The sequence below is a fragment of the Gopherus evgoodei genome, chromosome 2 (genome assembly GCF_007399415.2).
Source record: "Gopherus evgoodei ecotype Sinaloan lineage chromosome 2, rGopEvg1_v1.p, whole genome shotgun sequence".
Classification (NCBI taxonomy): Eukaryota; Metazoa; Chordata; order Testudines; family Testudinidae; genus Gopherus; species Gopherus evgoodei.
Genome location: NC_044323.1, coordinates 118,688,571 through 118,712,985, shown reverse-complemented (window position 1 = coordinate 118,712,985; position 24,415 = coordinate 118,688,571). Strand labels below are relative to the sequence as shown.

Genomic DNA, 24,415 nt, shown 5'->3' with positions numbered 1-24,415 from the left:
GCAGTGACAACCTAGGCCCTGCAGATTCCTTTGTGACACAAAGCCGCTCTGTACCTAGGGAAAATATTGATGGCTGATGGCTCCCATCTTTCTTCAGGTCTAATGATCGAAAATACAGTCCACCTGGAAGCCATTATCCAGGGGCACTGAGAAATATTTTGATTCAGCATCATTCAATCGCCGCACTCCCCTCTGATTCTTGGTTTTTCTTGGAGGACTCTTCATAATCACCTCATTCATTGGTAAGAGCAGGAGGGCAATTTCCCTTCAAAATTCTGTAAGCAGTATTTTCAGGAGTAAATCAACATTGCCCCAGCACTCAGGGGCTTCAGGTGGAGATGATCACCAAAATAGGGATGCCCACCAAACCTACTTCAGAACTCCATCTTAAATATTATGACCATGCCAAAGTGTTTGAAAAGAAGCTCACAGAAACCCTCTCTCTACATCAGGACTGTGACTGCCCCACAGAATTGCAGCTAGGAGCGTAAATATCATTCAGGTGGATTTATGCCATGTCAGAACCTGAGCTAGCTGTGCTAAGTAAATACTTCCAGGAGAACCTGGCCAGAGGGGTCATTCTCAAGTCAACCTCACCAGCTGGGCACTGGTCCTCTTCATCAAGGGAAAAAATGGCAATTTCCAACTCTAGCTTGACAACTGAGCCTTAAACCAGATAATGATCAGGAACTGGTATCCACTACCCCAGATTCCAGAATTACTGGACTGTATAGGGGCCACATGTCCACAAACTGGACCTCTGGTGAGCCTTCAACTTCATGTGCATCAGGGCTGGGAATGAATGGAAGACTGCCTTCCGAACCTGTTACAGCCACTTTGAATATTTAGTGATGCCGTTAGGGCTGACAAATGTGCTGACAAACTCCCAACATTTTATTAACAATGTGTTACGAGACATATTGGATTGTGCGCTGTGGTCTGTCTGGACAATACACTGGTCTTTTCAGACAATGCTGAAAAGCATACCATTCATGTCCGAACTGTTCTGGACAGGCTACAATGGTCTTTATGCCAAGCTCCAGAAGTGTGCATTTGACCAGCTGTCCCAAGAGTTTGTGGATTTTATTCTGTTCCTAGAGGGAATCATGATGGACCTGCACAAACTCCAGGCTGTCCATGACTGGGCAGCACCCCACAATGTATATGACCTACAGTGGTTTTTGGGTTTTGCAAATTTCTATTGATGGTTCATTCCAAATTTTTTGAAGCAAATTGCACCCCTCACTATGGCTCCCATATTGGCCCACCCAGGTGTCATCCAAACTTTTGTTGGAGTTCATCTCCAGCCTGATTCTTTCCCAAAAACAAGTAATGCACCCACACACCTATTACTTTAGAAAACTTACCCACAGAGAGAAAAACTGTGAGATCCTAGGTAAAGAACTTCTGGCAATCAAAATTGCCTTTAAGGAATGGTGACATTACTTAGAATGGGCTCATCTGCGAGTCCAAATATTTACCAACAATAAAAACTTGGAGTATTTCTGCAGGGCTAAGGCCTCAAACCAATGACAGCTCCACTGGGCCTTGTTCATCTCACGATTCAGCTTTACCATTACATACTGCCCCAGGACTAAACATGGCAAGGCCAATGCCCTGCCCCAAAAGGGAGAATATAGTCCCAACCCACAACACCTCAGCCAGCAACTGACCCACATTCTCAAGCCTTGAAACGTTCTTAATGCAGCTCTCTGCCACTATCTGTTCTGTCTCTGCCTCAGGGATTCCGTTCAGTGAATTATCTGACATAAACAAAGAGCCACATGACACCTGGGAGGTAACCACCTTTGCAAATAACTGTATTTACATTCCCCTGGGTCCAGCAAGAGTGGCTGTTGTACCATTATGTCATGACTCCCCACTGATGGGACACTTTGGGTGCTCTAACAGCCAAGTGTCCTCCTTCTTCTGCTGGCCTCAAATGTGCCTGTGACAATCTCTACCCCATGTATCAAGACTATGATAAATTTTGTACAAAGTATGGCTTGTGAGGTATCATTTGAAAACTCACAATTTGCTGATCATTATTGTCCCGGTAAAATATGTGCAGCAACATTGTATGTAAAGTTATAAAATTCTATGGTATAACATTACTGAGACATGTTCCTGGTTAGAAAAGCAGCCACAAACCTGTTCCTCGGAAACAATAGGCAAGCAGATGCCTCAGCTGGATGACAATGAAACCAAATGAACTATCACCTGGTTAACTTGCAGGAAAAAGGGTGTGAGTGAAAAATTTACATCTTGGCAAAGAAAGCTTCCCACGGACTTCTTGTCTCCTAAACTCCAGCTGGAGATGATTCTCAAAGAAGAAGAAAAATATAAGAATGGGGAACAGATGACCCAAGTTAACCCTCCTTTTTTTCTCTACTCTTGGCAGCCGCAACACCTGAGGAACAAAGAAATAGCTTTGGACGGAGGGAAGGATCCTGTCTGAAAGGATTTCAGCCAGTAAGACTGCTGATGCATGGGGTGAGAGAGACTTTTGCTTTGAATTTACTTAGCTGCTTGTCAGGTATTGGTTGCAGTTTACCTTTTATTTCTTTGTAACCAATTTTGACTTTTATGCCTCATTACTTGTAATCGCTTAAAATCTATTTGTCTATAGTTAGTAAACTTGTTTTATTGTTTTATCTAAACCAGTGTGTTTGAATGGAGGTGTTTGGGAAAATCCATTTGCAATAACAGAATTTGTGTACCATTTTCTATTAATAAAAGATGTACTTTATATGAGCTTGCGTTTTCCAGGAGAGGGCTGGACCGTACAAGAAACACATTTCTGGGGGAAAATCTGGGACTGGGAATTTGCTGTTGTTCTGCAGTGTAATTCAAGAGTGGTTGGCCATAGCATTCATACTGTATAGCTGGGAGCAATTTACATGCTGGAGGCAGAATGTGAGCAGACCAGGAGTGGTTACTCTCACAGCGAAGCAGTACAAAAGGTACCCTAGCGTGGAGAATTGAGAGGACACAGCTGTTCACCAGTCCAAATTGTATCCTGGGTAATGTCACAGTGCCCCTCAATGCAGGCATTCAATGCAGGCTTCCTGCGATGTATGCACCTCTGTCAAGGAACTAAACCTTGAACCCTGCAACTTTTCCCAACCTCTGGAAAACCCATCCTGACCCCAAACAGCCATTGCCTTAGTTTTCATCATGGAATTACCAGATTTGGACTGTGGTAGACAACTTCTCCAAGATGGCCCACTTAATTCTTTGCACCAGTCCACCCTTTACTGTGGAAACTGCCCAGCTATGGATAAACCAAATAGTCAGTCTCCATGGCCTCCCTGATCATGTTACCTCCAATCAAGGGCCACAATTCACTTCCTGGTTCTAGCATGAAACTATGTTACTGAGGATACATACATACCACACCTCCACCTACCATCCCAGTTGAACAGCCAGAGAAGGTGAATTAGATCCTTGAACAGTACCTGCAATGCTATGTCAATTATCACCAGGATGTTGAGTCTATGTCGAGTTTGCATGTAATAATGCAGACCAGGCATCCATGGACCCAAGCCCCCCCCCCCACTTTTTTTTTTTGCGTTGACTCTGGGTACAACCCTGAATTTCACCAAAGTTACCCTCGACCTCTTCTACCCTGACCACCTCAGATCAGTACAATGGATCCATGAAATTCAGGAGGAAGTGAGGAACACCTCGAAAAAATGAGAGACTACAAATGGCACATAGATCAGCCTCAGTAGCAGAGCCCTACCTGTTCAGTGAGACAAAAGTATGGCTCTCAACAGAGACCCTTCGTATGGACAGACTCTCTAGTAAATTTGACTACCAGTTCCTTGGCCCCTATCAAATCTGGCAACAAATTAACCTGGTTCCCATCAAGCTCCACCTATCTCAATCCCTTAGAATCCACCTGGTGTTCTATGTATCACTCCTAAAACCATTCTCAAAGAATTCATTTCCCCACAGGACCTCTCCCACCAGTGCATATACAGGGCATGAAGAATACATCAGTCACAAAGTCTTAGATGCTAAACTTAAATGAGGTAGGCTCTAATATCTAATTGAGAGGGCTATGGCCTTGATAAGTGGACCTGGAGACAGCAGAAAATACTCATGCCCCAACCCTGGTATGAGCCTTCTACAGGAGACACTTTGAAAAACTTGGACCAATGTTGCCCAGTGGATGTGTCTAGGGCATAGGATCGTGTCATGATCCAGGAGTCTCACACCTGGGTCTGCAGGGTTCCTGGCAGGGGGGACATCATGCTCCAATCTTCCACTTGATGCTTACTGGCATCAGCTAGAACTGGGACTCCTTGAAGTCCAGGTTAGATAGAAGGCTCCAGCCCTGGGTCTCAAATGGTGGAACACCGGTGCACCAGACTGACCAGCTCCCCCTACTTAAGCAGGAAGGAGGAAGAGGAAGCTATCCATACAACTGGACTCCACCCTGCTTCATATCGCTCACCCAGCTGTTGTATTCTGACACTGACCACCTGGTTTCTTAAATTGCCCTTCATGGTAACTGACACTCAGCTCCTGACCTTCTGGTTTTGAACCCCAGCTGGCATAGGGATCTGGTCCCCTACCCTACTTTAACCACTCGGTCTAACTACCTATATTTCTGCCCTGACAGTCTGACAGAAAGACACCGTAAGTTTATACCATTTGTAATTTTTTTAATTAATTTTTTTTTCTGTTTGGGATGGATTATTGGGTGGCACCTTTTAGGCCTCATCCTGTTGATGGGGAGAAGCTGAGATTGGGGGTGCTATTATGAGCTGGGTTAAACCTTGTTATGGCTTTAGCTAAAAACTCATTGAAATTGATGTGTGAATGTGCCCTGTACTTAAGATAGCTGTGAGACAGCTAAAGGGCTACTTCTAAAACAAGGCATGACAGAATGCAGAGTGCAAACAGGTGAGCCTGCACTCTGATCACTTAGATATTAATTAGTTCCCCTGGGGAAAACCGATAGGGGGAATTAATCAGGCTGGCCAGCTGAGCCAATTATCCCACCAGCCCATGGCTGATAAGAAGAAGCACAGGAAGGAAGTGTAAAGGGCGGAGAGGGAGGAACAGGGTTAGCCGAGCCGAGCCGAGCCGAGCCGAGCCTAGCCTAGCCTAGCCAAGCCACACAGAGGTTCAGAGCAGGGAAACTTCTATTCCACTCAGGCCCTGATGAGAGGGCCAAAAGCTATGTTAGCACTGTAAATAGACTATTGCATGGGGAAGGTTATGAAAAAGGTGGAGGGAACTTTTAAAATAAAAAGATATGGTGAAGGCACAACCATTGGAGTCTGTGCAGTTTCTGTGGGGAGAAGGTGGGAGAGGAACTACATTCCATGAGACAAGGCTTAACAGAGCACTCAGGAGTTTTGGATTATGTGGGCAGAGGGGCTTTTTGCTGAGTCTTGTTTTCTGTGTACATGCGCACAGGCAGAAAAGAAGAACACATAGAAACTGAAGACAGGTGGGAACAGAGAGAGGAACAGAGGCAAAAAGCAATAAAGCCAAGGGGCCACAGTCTAAATACAGTTTTCACAGATCGAGAGGGGGTTCTGTGCTTATCTCCTGGCCCTGCACCCATCCCACACACTCTCTGCCTCCTTCCTCAGCAAACACTACAGAGAGGCCTCTATAAGGTTCATGGGGGTTTAAGAGACCATGCCAGAAATATGGCTGAGCTTCTTTTGTGGAGAAGAGGGGAGATCTACATAGACGGGGTCTATGTACAGTTCGATGGGCACAGGTAGACCAAATAATAGAGAACATGTGAATAGGGAGGTTTATATCGATAGTAATAAGAAATGGGTTCCTAAGATGAGCACAGATTCTACTCCCAGGGGAACCTGCACCTTTTGCATTGAACACAAGCTTCTCTATTTACATCATCCCAGAAAATGTTTAAAGGGTGAGATTCAAGGATACTTTATAATCCATACCTCTGACAACATCATTCAGCTATCAGCCATAAAGAGCAAGAAATGACCGTGGTTCCCAAATATTATAAAATAAGAGGACACTGACAACCAAGGAGTCAGCAATGACAGGACAGTGGAGGCTTCCTGCAGCACACTCTGCTGGTTGCTGAAGAGAGCCTCTGTCATAGTTTTTCTTGTTCTGAATGTGTTCCCCATACTTTAGAAGGCCAGTACCATCCCAAAATCTGCAGCCACAAAAAGAGAATTATTGTAGTCCAGAGCTGGACTGACTCCCAGTTGTTTCTAAGCCATAAATGGGAGTCTTAAGAATTGGGAGTTGTGAAAGTCAACTGGTAGAAAGTATATTTGCATGAACTTTCCTCCCCATCAGCTCTCTATTAGTCTACTGCAGGGATAATTTGTTTAGGGGTTTATTTTGGCTTCCATGAGAGGCTCTTCTTGCTGCCATATAATTCAACCTACTATGGAGATAGGATCTGTGCATCTCTAGGAACTGCCTCTTTGAAGAATACAAATATTGTGTTGAGTAAGGCCCACTCAAAGGGCTTGTGAAGTCAGTAGTCATCCATCTTAGGGTTTTGCACTAGTGCCTGTTACAACAGTACTTGAGTGCTTCCCACATAAATTATTCTGGCAAAGTGACATCTCTAATGAAATTAGACACTCTTGAAAATCCTACCTATGTGATTTAGGAGCACAAGTCTCATTGACTTTCAGTGGGACTTGTGCTTCTAAGACACAAAGTCCTATCTTTGGTGAATAGTGTCTTTATCTTTCAGAACTACAGGAAAATGTAAATATACTTACTTTAGAGCTTGCTGTGAGGCAGAGACGTATTCTGAACAGCCAGTCCTGTACAGAACCTGAGTATTAGCTTGTACCCAGACCCAGTGATCTTCATTTGTTAGTACTTTGAATAGAGAAATGCCATTTTCTCCATTGTTTGCTATAAAAATTAAAAGAAAATATATTCTAGTGCAAATAATTTTTATATTAGTTTTATATAACCTAATAAACTACTGGACACTCACAAATATGCTTGGTATCTGTTATACAGAAAAGTGCAGGTCAAAATGTGTTATGGTTAAGATTAACTAGGCAAATTACAGACAAGAATGCACACTGGGAAAAAAGATTACATATTCAATTTGCAAACACTTAAACTGTAATCAGTGAGATTTTGCAGTATCGTCAGTTCAGTACAGATTTTGCCTATCTAATAATAAAGATTCAAGAGAAACTAGACAGTGAAAGTGGCTGTGATAGAGAACTTGTATTAAAGCAAGTATGACTTCAAGGTTTCAAGCCTGTACAAAAAAGAAGTTAATGGAGTTATCTGTATAGGAAAGAGGGAGAAGGGAAGGCTTGAGGAGAAATAACTATCAAAAGTCAGCAAAGAGGATTACTAAATTCTTACATTTAATATTAAACACCCTGCCAATTTGTAAAAGACAGCTAAAGCAGATCATAGATTCTCACAGTAGTGTAAGTCCCAAGCATTCAGAAATCATAAGTCAGATTACCAAAAAACAAACAATGAAAAACAAAACCCATAAAAAAACCAATACATTTTCATTGCTTTTTATTTGCTCTCTGGTTTTGCGCCGTTAGGGTACACTCACATCATGTTTTCAAGATTTTTGCTTCAACCATGAGAAACCCCCCTTTGTTTTTAATGAATGCTAAGACTTTTCACGCTGTGGTGGGGCAGATCTCAACCCCACTCAGGAGAGGGTTAAAGAGCTCCTCTGGGCACAATCAGCCTCAACCTGGCCACGTGTAAGGAATGTCAACCCTGGAGAGGGGTGGGTCAGAGACTCCCTGCTCAGTGCAGCCTGTGTGGCACTCTGAAGGAGCAGGACTGCAACCCAGAGCTGTCCAGGCTCTGGAAGAAGGGGTTACTGATAGGGAAACTACTTGAGAGCCTTGGCCGACCAGCTCTCCTCAAAAAGGAGAAGGGCTGATACCTTTCTCTTCAGCTTCCCAAAGGCCTTTTTGCTTGGACTATTTTAACCTTCCCCACACAAGGGGGGCTGACACCTAGCTAGCACAGCTGGAGGGCTGTGCCTCAACAGCTGAGGCAGAAGCAATGCCCACCCTTTCCCCAGGAAGCACTAGAGAGCTGCAGCCTACTATACCTGTAATCACATGAATCTGGGGCTGGAGCTTTAAGAAAACACATTTAATATCACAAGCCTTGTGATAAAATTGTGAGAACTGGTAACATTGTATTGCTAGGCAGCTAGAGAATGGCTAGACTATGATGTCAATATTATCTCATATTTGATTAATCTACATCACAATAGCAGACAACAGAAAAATGGGAAATTGGGACTAAAATATGGAAAACTTAAATGGGGTGGGGGCAGGAAGATTGTCTCCACAAACTGTCAGTAATGCAGAATTATTACAATCTGATACCTTTGATCTGGTTTTCAGCATTTTGTAACACATTAGTGAAAGCTGTACCTTCATGGTAAGTGGTTCTTCCTTGTAATTCTGTTTCACATAGACCTGAAATAGCTTTTGAACTGCAGAGGACAGACAATGTGAAAATATTTGGTCAGTGAATGACAATACAGCTAAGGGCAAACACACACAACTGTGTAAGACACGACTTTCAAACTAGCAAACATGTACTAAGTAGTTATGGTTTGAATGTGTGATAATTAAAGTTAAATGTTTGCCAGTAATTTCTGGATCATATGAATGCCCAATCCAGTGTGGGACTGGAAGACTGTACATACTGTAAAGAAAAATTATTAAAATTAAATTATTATTACATTTATTATTATTCTGCTCAGTACTTATTTCCTGGAATAACAACATTTAGACTGGATTGAAATAAATAGTAATGTTTTCATTAAATTCTATTCCATTAGATTCTTATACAACCAAGGCATATGAGTGTTAGCATTAAAGATAAATGCTAGCAAATGGGCTTCAACATGTAGCAAGAATCATCACATAGTTTAGATTTATAATCAGTCACAGTCTTTATTTTTAAATGCATTTTGGAGCTTGTGAATCATGCCAAACTGACTTCACTGGATTCTAAGGTGATGTCTTCACTGCACAGTTAACTTGGGCTGTTACCTGGGTTTTCGCCAACCCCCTCCCCCATCCACATAGAAAAACTTTTAACATAGGTTTGGAGATGTGTTAAGCCTAATTTACTTGGCTGAGGGTACAGGTTAGAGCCCAGGTTCTGCTTTACCTTGACGGGAAACCTCCCCACTTTGCAATGAAGACACAGGTAAAAGTCACTTGAGTGCTGATAGTCCTCCAGTGCCTTCCCACAATTCTCCCTGAAGGACAGGTGAGTTCTCCCAAAATTGACACAATTGACTGGGAAAGAATCCTAGATGGGGTTCTCAAACAAATTTTTAGGTGGCCTCAGAGTGAGTCCACCAATTGTTGCTGGTGGTCTCTCTGACAATTTTTCCTAAAATACTTAATTAACTTTAGGAAAAACATATAAATATGTACATACACATGTCCAAATCATTATTTTTATGTAGAATTTTTTTGCAGACTCTATAGTAAAAATTATGTACAGTTGTCTCTATTCTTTACGGGACCTAAATGTAATAGAAACACAAACAAGGTGCTTTGAACATTCTTGTCTTTTTTCTTGTTGTTTCTTTTGCTTTTTTGGTTGCTTTAAGACTTGGTAGCTACTAAGTCGGCTGTGAAAAGTGATATTAACAAACATACAAATATTACTTTTCACAGCAGACTTACTCAGCCCCAGAAAGCCCAGGGACAAATTAAACCTGAGGTGGGGATGGAGGCAGTGGGACCCAGGGACAATGGGACACTGGGCTAGGCAGCAAGGGTCGGGGTAATGGGGGTGTGGTAATCTTGGGGCCAGAGCCTGCCACCGCACAGCCAGGGAACGGAGCCTGAAATCCTACGTGCAGGGGACAAGGCCTGGGGATGGAGCCTGAAGCCCCATGGCTGGAACCCGCCACCTACCACCTAAGGGCTGAAGCCTGATCCACCAGTCCCAGGAAGGTGGGGAACTCACACTGGTTGTCTGTTCCTCCAGCTTTTGTGTCTCTAGAGCGGGGTAAGGCCCAATCACTGCTGGTAGCCACAGGGGAGGGGCTGCTGCTTCCCCCCTCAACCAAATCACCATCTAGGAGGCTGTGGCCACATGAAAAGCTCCTAGTGCCCACATGCAGCCACAGTGGCTGCATTTGAGAAACACATCACAAAGAACCATGGACTATGTCCCAAACACACAACATGAGTGCAAGAAGAATAATGAGTAGTGCTTTGCAGTAGAGTTGCTCAGACCCAGGCCAGGCTAACCTAGGTCCCAATCTCCCAGGTTAACTGTGCATGAAGACATTCCCTATCATTCTTTTTTTATTAACAGAAAAGGTAGGACATGGACATTGGCTGTGTAAGTGCCCTAAATCTGCCATGCCAAAGTGCCTCAGCCCGGGACTGGAGGGACCCTAGAGGTGAAAGGATAGTTCATTCTGCATACCTATTACATCCTTGCCTTTGCTGAAACTGTCAATAATCCTTGTGCTATAAACAATTTTCTAATGGGAACTGGCCTGAGATCATCAACTCATTTCACATAGTTCACTGAAAAGCTGGCAAGAGGTAGTGACTTCTGATCACCACTGACCTGGGCTATATCCCAAATGTTGACCTAGAGATCAACTATTTCATATACTATTATAGCCTCAACTTTTCAACAATTCTACTTTCTTGTCAAAATGACATCAAGTGGTTAACTTGCCAGAAATATAACATATGAGTATATAGTATACATACAGCACAAACAAAAACAATGCTAAGAGCCAGATTCTGATAATCATGCGCACGCTGAACAACAATACCATATTCCACAAGTTGTCTGTCGTCAGTGGAACTACTCATGGTATATGGTACTATTCAGAGCAAGTTACAGAGCACACTCTGAACACTTTTTTAAGGTAACTCCCTTCTCTTCATGTGCCAATATCTATTTATGCCTGTATCTGTAATTTTCACTCCATGCATCTGAAGAAGTGGGTTTTTTACCTATGAAAGCTTATGCCCAAATAAATCTGTTAGTCTTTAAGGTGCCACTGGACTCCTCATTGTTTTAATCTAAACATTAAATCTGAGATTTTATCACAAAAGAGGCAGGAAATTTACCAAGGAGCAAACACCGGACATACTGCGTCCTGGGCTACACTGACTGCTGGATCATGTTCTGCCCCAGGTCAGCTAGCACAATTGTTGACAAGTGTGTTCATACACAAGTATGGCACCATTTTACAGTGTAGATCATGTCTGCCTTTCCCTCACATGCATCCAGATGCACATACAGGCACATTTAATGTCCAAATGTTCCTCTTTCCTTAGTGTGCTACTGAGGTTTGCCCATGAGGTCATTCTTTAAACTGTAGCCATGCTACACACTTTGGCAAGTTGAGAACTCCCTCCAAATGAATGGATGTATTTTTATTTGCCACTTTTACATCCAACACAGCTATTTATTATGTTGATATATTTTGAATAATAGCAAAGAAAGAACAAAAATATTGAAAGAAGCAAGACATCGTTATTCAGACGGAGAGCTTTTAAACAGAGGGATATTTAGAATAAGCTGTGCTTTTTACATGTTTAATAAATATATATCCCCAGTAAGTAATGATAAATACTAAAAGATTCATTTGAAAATACTTTGTATCCATTGTGGATGCATCATCAGCTTTGTGTTTTGCTTTCACAAGCAGACTTTTCATCTTCAGCTCTGTCATACAAGGGAGCAGAAGTGGTGCCACTATGCAGAATAAGGACAGCTGAGGTGGTAATATTGTTCCTGAAGAGGACTTCTTCTTTTGTCCAAAGAGAAATTTCAGTTTACCTTGAAACTGCATTGTCTGTTATGTAAAGAAACAGAATAAAATTATCATAAGCATTCAATGTATAAAACACTTAAATGGTAATATGATCTATAGATCATAATGTTCAAATAATATTGAACATATTCATGTTCTATCAGTTCTAACACATGCAGATAAACCCTTAGTATGTATTTCATTATCTTTATTATGTTTAATGTGTGGCTGTCCAAAACAACTTCTGAAACATGGAAAGGGGAGATAATACTGATTAGAATGGAGACTTTTTAACTAGCCTTTCCCCCTCCTGTTGCTGGAGTAGAAGTTCTGTATCATGTTCCATTAGCCAAGTCCAGCAGCTTATGATGGCAAAAGTAACAGTTTCCTGTATGTCTCAGTGTCCAGCCGGAACTGGGTTTTTTTCCCATGCTCTGATCTCTCCAAGATGAAGATTCCTGAGTTTCCTTCCTCTCTCCCCCACGCCCTTGTGAAATAATTGTGTGTACTCTCTGGGAAGTACATGGTTGGGGCAAAATGCAGAGGAGCCGTGCAGAGACGCAGATAGGCATAGCTGGGAAGTAAGCTCAAAATGTCAGGATACTTTGTATGGGGCAGGAAGGGAACCTTCAGTTCCTGTCTGAAGACCTTGACCCTCCACTGTATCCACAATCAGATGTCAGGGATGGGGGGAGGTTGGGAGTTTCAGTCTGGAACTAGCTCCTTCTGCATAGTTCTGTCCTAGAGCAGGGTGCTAAGTGAAGATCAACACTGCTGCTGAGACTTGAGACGAAAGAGTCTTGAGGGATAGACCACTGTATCTCAGGGCTTCTTCACCAGACTGGCACATACTGCAGTTCCACCCCTTTCCCTCAGCTGACATGGTCAGAGAGCAGCGCAAAGGTTCAGGGAGGCATTCACCTCACTGCTCTGCCAACTACTGCTAATGGCTTGACAGTGCAACCAACACAGCCAGGAGGGAGCATATGACATGATTGCCTCCAAGGTGCATGAGACACTCCTGAGATGGGAACCTGAGCTTTCTTAGTATTATCTCTTTCCTGGTGCATCAATTTTCACCCCTTCACCTCTCCCACTTATCTATGTCTCTTTTTATCTTCTGACTGTAAGAGCTCAGCCAACAGGACAAATCTAATCTTGCAATGCTTAGCCTGCCAAGTTGCTCACAGCTAACAGCTGTTACAAGCAGCCTGATCTCAGTAGAAGTTTGCCTACCAGAGGAAAATACAAGCACTCCAGCCAAATGTTTTCCAGAGCACAGGAGTAATGTCTGGACCTAGAAGTAGCTAACGGGGTCATATATAGGAACTCCTCACTTAATATTGTAGTTAGGTTCCTGAAAAATGCAACTTTAAGCGAAACAATGTTAAGCAAATCCAATTTCCCCATAAGAATTAATGTAAAGGAGGGGGTTAGGTTCCAGGGAAATTTTTTTTCACCAGACAAAAGACTAGCTATCTAGCTATCTAGCTATTTACATACACACAGAGTATAAGTTTTAAAGAAACAATTTAATACTTATAAACAGTGATGATGATTGTGAAGCTTAGCTGAAGTGGAGGAGTCAGAGGGTGGGATATTTCCCAAGGAATGTCTTGCTGCTAAATGAACTAGCAATTGATTGAGCCCTGAAGGGTTAACTCTCACAACACTCTACAAGGAAGCAGGAAAGGAGGGAGGGCATTCAGAGACACACCAGGGCCACCCAGCGGATTCAGGGGGCCTGGGGTCTTTGGCGGCGGGAGACCTCAGCACTTCTATGGTGGTCTCGGGGTAGAAGGACCCCCAGCCGTGGATCTTCGGGGCACTTTGGCGGCGGGTCCCGGAGCAGAAGGACCTCCCGCCACCGAATTGCCGCCAAAGACCCGGAGTGAGTGAAGGACCCCACTCCAGGGGCCCTGAAAAACTCTCGTGGGGGCCCCTGCGGGGCCTGAGGCAAATTGCCCAACTTGCCTGCCCCTCTGGGAGGCTCTGAGACACACACCCTGTGTGTGAGAGAAAAAATGTGCATTTCCCCTTTAAGTAGCTGACCCCAGGCTTAAGTACACTGCCTTGTTAATTAAATCAGCTTGCTGAGAACTGAGACGGCAGCTACTGTCTAGAAGCTCGCTCCCTCCATCACGTGTCCCCCCCTGCTCTATGGAAGATGGGGTAAGCAGGGTGCAGGAGCAGGGGGAGACACCCTGACATTAGCCCCCTTTTTTCCCCCTCCCCTCGTACACCAAGCAGGAGTCTCTGGGAGCAGCTCCAAGGCAGAGGGCAGGACCAGCACATAGCAGTGGGAGGAGGAACAGCTGCTACACAGGGAATTCAGGGGAGTGGGGAGCTGATAGGGGAGCTGAAAGGGGGCTGCTGGTTCACCCTAGTTCCAACCACCCACCAGCTAGCTGCAACAGGCTGCTCTTCCTGCAAGCAGTGGACAAAACAGGCAACTGCCAAACGACGTTAGAATGGAGCATTTCACAACTTTAAACGAGCATGTTCCCTAATTGATCAGCAACTTAACATCGAAACAACATTAACCGGGATGACTTTAAGTGAGGAGTTCCTGTACTATGCCCGTGGCCTTGTGGCAAGTGAACCACAAGCATCCAAGACAGAATCTGTATTTTCCTATCTCTTGCTATTTTTCTCTCCCTGTCTTTTTGTGTGTCTTGTTTTACCTTAAGAAGAAACAGGATTGGACTTTAATAACAGACTCTGGAAGTTATCACCTACAACTGATTCTCTCTTCTCTGCAACAAAGTTATTTGAGACTTTCAAATATGAGTTTTCCCTTTAAAAGGCTCTATACAAAATGAGAGCAGAAGAATATTTATTTATTATTATTATTATTATTATCATCGTTGTTTAACATTTATATTGTGGTACCATCTCAAGGCCACAGCCAGGCTGACCCCATTGTGTCAGGCACTGTACAAAATGTAAAATAGAGGACAGTCTCTGCCCCAAAGACTATACAATCTAAAAGTTGATCCTTTGAATTTTAAATATTATCACCTGTTTTTTCTTTCTTTACCTTGTGTATGTACTTAATAAATGTCCCACCCCCGCCAAAGTTTTTTGTTTAGTCTACAACAAATAAAATGATGCCTCTGTCAACAGACACATCAACCTAAAATGACATCATGAAAACTCTACCAGTCCTCACAACTGTGTATATTCTCGATTGTGTTTTAGAGCTGAGTTTTTAGAGCTTGGAGTAGGGAGGATTAAACCCATCATAGGAAGCCTAGAGCTTACTTCATAAGCCACCAGGATAGTGCATAAAGAGAGAAGGTCTCCTTCTCCTTCTCCTTCAGTGTCAACACTCAGGCCCTTAGACTTTATTCACTTCTTCTCAGCTGATTCTAGATCAGAGATCATTTGGGTCAAGCACTGTGATAAACGGAGTCACATTGCTCTTGCCTAAAAAAGCTGAGTGTCTGATTATCTTATGTAAGGAACCTACAGAATAGGTTTCTACAGGGAAAGTGCATTTGGTGGGGAAGGTTATATAGAAACATTCACCTTATAATTAGCAAAGAGCCTGTCTATCTAATGAGTTAAAACATACTTTTGTGCATTAGCACTGAGCACCACCGGGTTAAGGACAAATATTTGCTCGCTATTGGGGAGAAGGTGCTGGGAATTACAGGTCTCATAATAAGATGGGGACTCAAACTCTGCTATGGCTCAGTGTCCAGAGCAGGGAAATCCCTTGTGTTTGGCAGTCCTTCTCTCCAGAAGCAAAGCCATAGGTAACTTTAGAGCAGGGCCGGCTTTAGGCCTATTCCACCAATTCTCCTGAATCAGGCCCCATGCCTAAGAGGGCCCCGGGCCCAGTGAGAATCCCTTCCCTGGCTAGAGGCACTTTTTAAATTTTTACTCACCTGGCAGCGCTCTGGGTCTTCGGTGGCACTTCGGTGGCGGGTCTTTCGCTTGCTCTGGGTCTTCGGCGGCGGGTCCTTCAGTGTCGCCGAGGACCTGGAGCGAGTGAAGGACCCGTCACCAAAGTGCCGCTGAAGACTGGAGCACTGTCCAGTGAGTACAAGCCCCACATGTTTTTTTACATATTTTTTTTATTTAGTCATCTCTGCCGGGGGCCCATCGAAACTGTTCAAATTAGGCCCTGCACTTCCTAAAGCCCGCCCTGGCTGCAGGGAATACATCACATCTCTCTATGTGAGACAGATGCATGTATATCTATCATTCTCTATAGAGATAGAAAGATAATCATGTACCTTTATTTGCTACTTTTCTCACTGTCTCTGATATTATGGGATAGTATTAAAATGGAAAAAAGTCAATGATGGTTATGAAGGAGATTAGAGAGATACAATGTCAGATAGTAAACAGTCAATATGAAAGTTTTAGAGTTCACTTAAATAGCTGAAAGCTAAGAAATAAAAATGATGACACGATGACAAAGCACCAGGTTTAATTTTTAAAGCAAATTTTACTGAACATTTTCTACAGATGCCCAGGCAAATTTCCGTCTATGCAGAGCCCTTCCCTTCTATGGTGACAATGAATACACGATGTCAAGTAACACACAGACTGAAACAACGTTAATGTCAGCTTTTGCCTTTTGACCTGCTCCCCCTGCCGGAGCCCCGCAACCCCGCAGCTCCGCTTTCCCAGCTGAGTGCAGCAAGTCCCGCAGCCCTGCTCCCCCGGTCGCAGCGCGGCAAGTCCCGCAGCCCTGCTGTCCCGGCCGGATCCCTGCAACCCCGCAGCCCCGCCCTCCCAGCCAGATCCCCGCAACCCCGCAGCCCCGCTCTCCTGGCCAGATCCCTGCAACCCTGCAGCCCCGCTCCTTCGGCTGGAGCCCCGCAACCCTGCAGCCCCGGTCCCCCGGCCCGAGAGTGGCAAGTGCGGTTGCCCCGCTCCCACGGCCAGAGCCCTGCAACCCCGCAGCCCCGCTACCACCGCCGGAGCGCGGAAATCCAAAGTGCCACCCGGAGAGTACATGCCCCACGCATCGGGCCCTGCACTGGCTAAAGCCAGCTCTGCTTTAGAGAATAGATACAAGTGTGTGTGGAATGAAAGGAGGAGCTGAAGAAGGTGAGTGAAGAGCCTTCCGGGTCAGGAAGGGAGTATCTGGCGGGAACAGCGTGCTCTGAGGATGTAGAACAGAAAGCAGAGAAGAGAATGCAGGGCCTGTTTCAAGTAAATCACATGGGAATCTGATGAGTCAACACTAGGGAACACAACTGAAGATTCAGATTGCCATGAAAAAATCTCATTTGATGTGAGGGGTGCTGTAACCCAGGAGGAAGACTTAGAGGAGAAGGAGAGTGTTTGCCTGTAAATGGAGGGAATGGTGAGAGCAGGAGAAGTTTTACAGACACCCTTTACAAACTGATAGACGAGTGACAGAAAAAGTGTAAGTCAATGGTAGGAAAATGAAGGTTCTGGTGAGGGTGAGTTTGTTGTAGGGGAAGGAGAAATTGCTGTGGAACCCCCAAATCCCATCAATTTTTGTGATGCCTTTCCTGGGAGGGATTTTCCTGTTATGGTTCAGACCAAGGGGGAAACGGGATGCTGCAAACAGGGTTACTCTGCCCACCTTGCCTGAAACTTTGAGACCAGTGCTCAGGGAAATCTTGGACCACAGCCTTTTCTCTACAGAGTTCTTCTTAGCTGATCATTTTAATCGTCATCTTTCATCTTAATTTCTCCTTTGTTTGGGAGATGAAAGCGGAAAATGGAGGCTTCTAGGCTGGTGTACAAAAAGACTGAGCAGAATGGTCACTTTTTGCCTCTTTAATTTTTGCTAGGTGGAGACATTGGTCATGTTGTTTATGTTTTTGGGATGGAGGAAGAGAAGCCATGTGAGGTCAGGACTTTTAAACTGAATATAAATATAGAAAAGTATTCAAGTAGTAGCATGTATGGAAATATACTATGGGTTTCCTAAAGAATTACAGATCAAGTATCTTAAGGATGCCCAATACTTACTTGTGTTCTTTTCTTATATAAAGTTCTAGTCAGCTGCATACTGGAACAATGACAAAAATTTCATACTTTATAACTGAGCATTTACAGTGTCCTAAAATAGGAGTTGTAACATTAGTACTGATAGATCCTTAACCGCAGCAGTGCTACCTGTGCATTTACTAATAAAGATCGTCATTTGGGACAGTTCCAATGATGCAAAATCATAAGTAAAAACATTCAACTAATTAAAAAACTGTCAAAAATAGAAGCCATCCAAAAATTATATTTCCATATCAGTGCATGCAATTCATACAATCATGTTCAAATATCTTTAAGAGGTCATTGAAATTTGTGCTACTCAGCCACAGCTTGTTTCACAAAATTATACTTACAAGGAAACCAGAAGTACTGTCCAACAGGCAGCGGACTCGACAGATGAAACAACGAGTTAAAAAGGAAGAATAATCTGTTGGCATGCTGTCACACTCTTGTGCCTTAAACAACTTACTGAGAATGTATTCTTCTCCTACAAACAATGTGGGTAATGTCAGATTATATGAACTCAGAATGAAAATTCAGTGTACATATTTGAACACATAGTTAAAGAAATTGCTAAAAAGAATATTTTGTAGTGAATAGTCAATCATGAATATTAATATCTGCTAGGAGTACATCACAAAACAACAACTGTGCAATAAGCTTAAGTTAATTTGCCTGGGGGAACATAAACTTTCATATTTCGTGACTTTTTGTGATTTTTCACTCAGCAAAATTAATCTTACATTAACATAGAAGAGGTTTTTCCTTTTGGTTTGCTAGACTTTTCAAAGAAAAGAGACAAAAAAAGGAAGACCATTAGGAGAAAATGCTAATTGGCACTGCTAACAGGCAGCAGTCACCCAAAGGTCAGCTCATGCCTCCTGAGTTCTTTCGTAAAGCATGCACTAGTTATGGGCACCAGTGCATAGTTTCTGCAGTATGCATTTCTCAAAAGAAACCCGAGTACTTCTCTAGAAGTGTCAACTCTGAGACTTAGTGAAATTCTTTACTGTACATATCTAGAACAAAATTTCAAAGTATTCATCACTGCTAATTTCCAAACAATGTTGTTCAAATTTAATTAATATCTGCACACTGTTTTTACAGTTTGTAAAATGCCTAGTGCATCTTGTTTCATTGAGAGATATAATTTCTTCTATAAAGAAAGGACCACATTTTACAAAGTTCTCCAAAGACTGCAAGAGCTCCTGTGGAAACCATAAGCCTCATGGGGACTGCTTTTGAAGTTACAAATCCTGCATAAATTCTCTGAGTTTAAAAGCCAGCTATGAACTCCTGCTTCACGGTGCTGCTTGCAAGTTTCTTCTTATCCATCTGAAAAATCTATTAATGCTCCATTAGCCTTCAGTGATGTATACACATTTTGCCATAGGTCTGGTGTACTTTAAGTTTGTGAAAGGTCGGAAGGACTTCATACATTTTACCCAAATTATGGCAGACTCCAGGAACTTGACAAAATGGGTTATTTCCAGTGAATAACCCTGTGAGGTAGTTACAGTATCACCTACGTTGTCTAGAAAGGAGAACAGAGAAAGTGGGGCCAAAATTTTCAGAAATTATCACTAGTTTTGGGTGCCTCCAATTTTTATGTGCCCAATTTGAGGCACCAGATTTTTCAAAGGAGATGAGCATTCACCATTCCTACTGACTTAAACTGGAGTTCTGGGTATTCAATTCCTCTGAAAGTTTTAGGCCTTGGGGAACAAAGATCATTTTTTCACTTGTCAAAAACTGTTCTTACTTTTTTAGCTGGACAAACAAATAAAATAAATAAAAAAACTTGGCAGACTTCATGTTCACGTGCTGAGAAGTTTCTCTGGTCTGTAGCTGGAAGGTGGGCAGGTGTGGCATGTTTGAGCTAAGGCTAGAGCTGAAACCTTAACTAAGCATTTTCTGTTTTCTAGCATTTCTCATTAATCAAATGTTATTGTTAAAAGATGTATTTAAAGGGCAATAATGTTTCAACCTCAACTCTATACTGAAGTTTTACTGGGAATATTATTATGACCACTATTACTACCTTAGACAAGTCACAACCTCTATATACCTTAGTTTGTCCATGTACAAAATGGGAATAAAAATACTTACCTATCTCCCAGGGCTGCCCATTTATAAAGTCCTTTAAAATCTTTTAATAAACGGCTTAATACTGTAGAAGTGCAAATTATTAACAGTAGTAGCAATGGATACTTTTATTCCAAAGAATCCCACAATGTAGTGTTTAAACTTAAACTGATGTTTAGACAATGCTGGCGGATCACTTTACCTCTACAATGCAGACACCTATGATGTGAAATGTGGTAATTATTCAGCAGCCCTAAACTGTACAGCATCACTACACAGAAATTTTGCATAGGAATGAATAATAATTTATCCAGATAAAAGTGCAGGGGGAATTTAAAGTGGCAGAATGTAGTCACCAGAGAAGGATCATGGCTCAGTTGCTCGAGTTCACATCCCTCTTGTATTCTTAGAGAAAGGGAACGTTAATGACTAGAAGTAGTCATGATTTCTGTTTTATGCCTCATCTGCTAGAGAGCACCTCTAAACAGCAGAGGGTGCTCTAACACCATGCTGGGACAGTATCGAATTAAGGAAAATGGACTGCAGCATCTGCTGGTTCTTTAGAGGTCTTTTATCCAAGTAGCTTTGTGTAAGAAAGCAAATGGGATGAGAGCATAAAGTGATACTGCTGTAGTAACAGCGTTCAGAAACCTTCTGCATACTGTATTTTTGTGACTGAGAGAAATATTGATATGTTATTTGAAGACAAGAGCTTTGTAGGATTAACTGTTCATATGGATGATGAGAAGCTCTACAGCTCCAAGGCATAAACCATTTTCTAACTGTCAAGAGTTAGGAAGAAACATCCCCCATGGGCTCATCGTGTTATAATTGTCCACTCTGAAGGCTTCTGCACTTTGCTTTGAGGAATCTGTCACTAGTCACTATCAGAGTTAGGTTGCTGGACTAGATGGACGGCTGATCTGGATTCACTATGACAATTCCTATATCTCTAATGAATATTACGCAAACCCACCTGTTTCTGTCTGCAATTGTTGTCCAGACACTAATTGTGGAGGATTCATGGCCCAGTGCAGTTGTCTACAGAAATCTTGGCGATCATCCACATGAATGTAATCATATATATTTTGGTGCATTACATCAGTCTGAAATAATTACAATAAACAATGTTTAGGCTGTAAGTTCATTGGCTAAGGGCTGTCATTATCTCTATATCCCCATTAGGTGGATGGTTGGTGGGGATATCGGGTTAGAGCTAAGATTGCTTGAGGAACATTTTTCTTGAATTTCCTGAGTTTCACATGTTTACTTTTTATTTTAAACTGCAGTAATGTAGTGAGGATCTTTTTAGCCTTAATTCTTAATTTCCTAACTTTTATGCATGTGCAAAATATCCATCAATATTGCATTAAGGTAATTTTTGCATTTATTACAAAAATGCTTGTTCTGAATGTTAAATTGAAGGGATAAATTACAATGATGAGCATTAGCGATATATTCTACATTTGTAACAGTTCATGTCTTTGTTTACCAACGATTCACAATAACAGAATAGCTCAAAATGTCTCCTGGGATGTTACATAGAATACACATTCACCTGACTTCTAACAAAAATAAAAATATAAAAATAGGAAAATTACAGTATAATATCCTAGTCTGGAAATGATTCATAAATATACCTTTATTCCATTTATACTTTATATCTAGCCAACTGCAAAGGCACATGTCAAAACAGTGTACTATACATGATTTTAGAGAGCATATCAAAAGAAATGACAGCAAGGAAGCCATTACAAATTGTACAACATTAAGCATTCTAAATACTTTTAATATGTATTTACCTGATGAAAGCCTAGATAGTCCACAATAGTTGATGATGCATAAAATACCATTCCATCTGAACTCACCACCAAGGCAAAGCCATTCAGTGACTGGGAGAAGGGAGATAAAACAAAGAATAAAAAAGTAAACAAAAGACAAAACACAAGAAGTAAAATTGGTATGATGTTTATTAACATATTTCTAAGCTTTTTTTCCCTAGTGTTCAATTATGGAATAACCACATAGCAGAAAGATGGAAACTAAAGTGTTGCTTAGAACAGACATTTACAAATTTTATTTAGCTTTACTAAAATAAAGTCCTATGACCATGAGGTTAACAGGCAGCATCTGTACCCCACTGATTTGTCTGCTACATCATATGGACTAGTTTCTTTTGTCTTTACAGTGAGTAGTTCCATTGATATCTATTGGACTCTGACAGGGCCGCCCAGAGGATTCAGGGGACCTGGCGTCTTTGGCGGCAGGGGTTCCCCGCTTCAGCGATAATTTGGTGTGGGGGGGGTCCTTCCGCTCTGGGAACTGCCATTGAAGTGCCCCGAAGGCCCATGGCGGGGGCCCCGTGCTGCCGAATTACCGCCGAAGACCCAGCAGTTTGGCAGCGGGTCCTGCTTCGGTGGTAATTCGGCAGTGGGGGTTCCTTTCGCCCCGCTTGCCCCTCCGTCTGGGCGGCCCTGGACTCTGACGTAAAGTTGCTGCTCAGTGCAAGAGGAGCAGACTCTGTGCCTATACAATGATGGGCTAATCAAATATTTATCAAATGCTAAAGAAAAATAACACATGGGTGTATCTTCTCATCTTGATATATGGGGATCAATTTTCACAACCCAGAATTAAATTCCTGCATATCAACATGAGGCTATAATAGTTTCAGATATAATTAGGCATTTAAATAGCTCAGAAGTTTTGAACATTACATCTGTATTGCCAGAAATATGTAACCTCTGTTTAGTAATAGTGGGATGTTAATTATTTCAGTCCTAAGCCCTTAATACAAAGTCTGATACTAAGTTTGTTTCCCCTGCCTATCACAATGTAAAATTATCATTTTAATTCCCCCATCCCCCATACACTGTGGTAGTTACCATAATTTTTCAGCAATAGCATTCTCCTTCTTAGAATGACATAGTGGATAATGACCTGGAACGTGTTCTCTCTCCTTTTTTTAAACTTACCTTTTTTGGTTACACTTAATACAGAGACTAATTAAAATGTAATAACAATGTGGTTGACTTTTATGATACTTGAGATTACTACTAATTCATATAACTGGAAGGTTAATGACATGAGCAAATTACTTGTCACCCATTTAATTTAAAACTTACTATATTACACTAACTTTTCTGAATATATATTTTTGATACATGTACCTAATACAAACCAGAAAATTAACTAACCAGTTAATTAACTATTAATTATAAAAATTAACTATTGTGAGTAACACTTTAACTGTAGTACAACTACTATATAACCGCAGTCATATTCTAAAGTGTAACCAATTTTTCAAAAACTTTAACAAAATACTATGTTGGCATAATTATATAAATAAAATAAGGAATATTTAAAGTAAGAGGACTAAGCGATAGAACTTAATGCACTGATATCATAAACCAATACACAGTAAAGAAAACAATATATATAGACTAATATTATGACAGGTAATGTAAGCAACAAGGCAAGTATAAAAATAAGAATGGATATAAATGAAGTACATCACACAAACATTAACTCTGGTCATACCTAATCTAGATTTGTCTAATTTTGCCTACCTTCCCTTACCCCAGGACCCTCATGACCCTTTTTCACCACAGAGGGTCTGTATTTCAGAGCAGGATTAACTAATTCCTGCATATGGTGTATATATCAATTGGTAAAAAGGATTAGCATTGTTTGAGATTAAAGTTGTATATATATGATATTGCTACTTCCCTCTTCCCTCAAACTGTGTTTTTATTAAAAACATGAACATTACAGTGGACAGAAATATTAATTTTCATGCATTGTGGGGACACATTTTCAAGAGCTCAGTTCCCACACAGGTGAGATTTTTAAGAGCTCAGCACCCAACAGTTCCCTTTGTGACATTTATGGCCACAATTTCAAAAGAGCTCAGCACCGACATGCTGAGCTCCTCAGAACATTTGTCCCTAATGGAAGGTGCTGAGCACCTTTGAGAAGTTTGGACCATGTGGCTACTCACCCCTTAAAGACACTATGCCTTAAAGAACCCATGATGTGTGAAATGGATGGCTAGAGGGAGGTCCAGCAGAAAGACTTTAGGGTAGAGATCCCCAAACTGTGGGGTGCACCTCCCTAAGGGGTGTGGAGGAACATTCTGGGGGATGTGGCAGGCCAAGGCCAGCCCTCATGGGGGGTGGGGAGGGAGTGCCACCCAGCCCCACCCCCAGCTCTGCTCTGGCTCCACCTCCAGCCTCGGTGCGGCTCCCGGCCCCCACTGCAGCCCAGTTCCAGCTTTACCCCCAGGCTCGCCTCCAGCCTCATCCCCTGGCTGCAACTCTGTTCTCAGCCCCAGAACCACCCCCACCTGAGGCCCCACCTGAGGCCCCTTACCCTTGTCCGCATTCCCACCCATCCATCCCGGGAGCCACGGCCTCGCTTCTCCTCCAGAATGAGGAGACAAGGGTAAGGGGGATCGCGACCCTGAAAAGTTTGGTGACCACTGCTTTAGGGCCTTGTCTCCATTAGACAATAGCACTGTTTCAGCAACTGATTTAGCTGAACTACTGCTGGCCAAGGGTT

At 42.4% G+C, this 24,415-nt stretch overlaps 1 protein-coding gene across 1 annotated transcript in view; it reads right to left on the bottom strand.

Annotated features, from left to right (window-relative positions):
- AHRR (aryl-hydrocarbon receptor repressor) overlaps nucleotides 1-24,415 on the bottom strand; it is a 112,045-nt gene that overhangs the window by 5,304 nt on the left and 82,326 nt on the right. The window contains exons 4-9 of the mRNA XM_030549368.1: nucleotides 21,658-21,747; nucleotides 20,832-20,961; nucleotides 18,124-18,257; nucleotides 11,631-11,830; nucleotides 8,361-8,470; nucleotides 6,747-6,885 (exon numbers count right to left, since the gene is read on the bottom strand). Coding sequence (XP_030405228.1) covers nucleotides 6,747-6,885; nucleotides 8,361-8,470; nucleotides 11,631-11,830; nucleotides 18,124-18,257; nucleotides 20,832-20,961; nucleotides 21,658-21,747 — 803 coding nt within the window. The remainder of the gene's footprint in view (nucleotides 1-6,746; nucleotides 6,886-8,360; nucleotides 8,471-11,630; nucleotides 11,831-18,123; nucleotides 18,258-20,831; nucleotides 20,962-21,657; nucleotides 21,748-24,415) is intronic.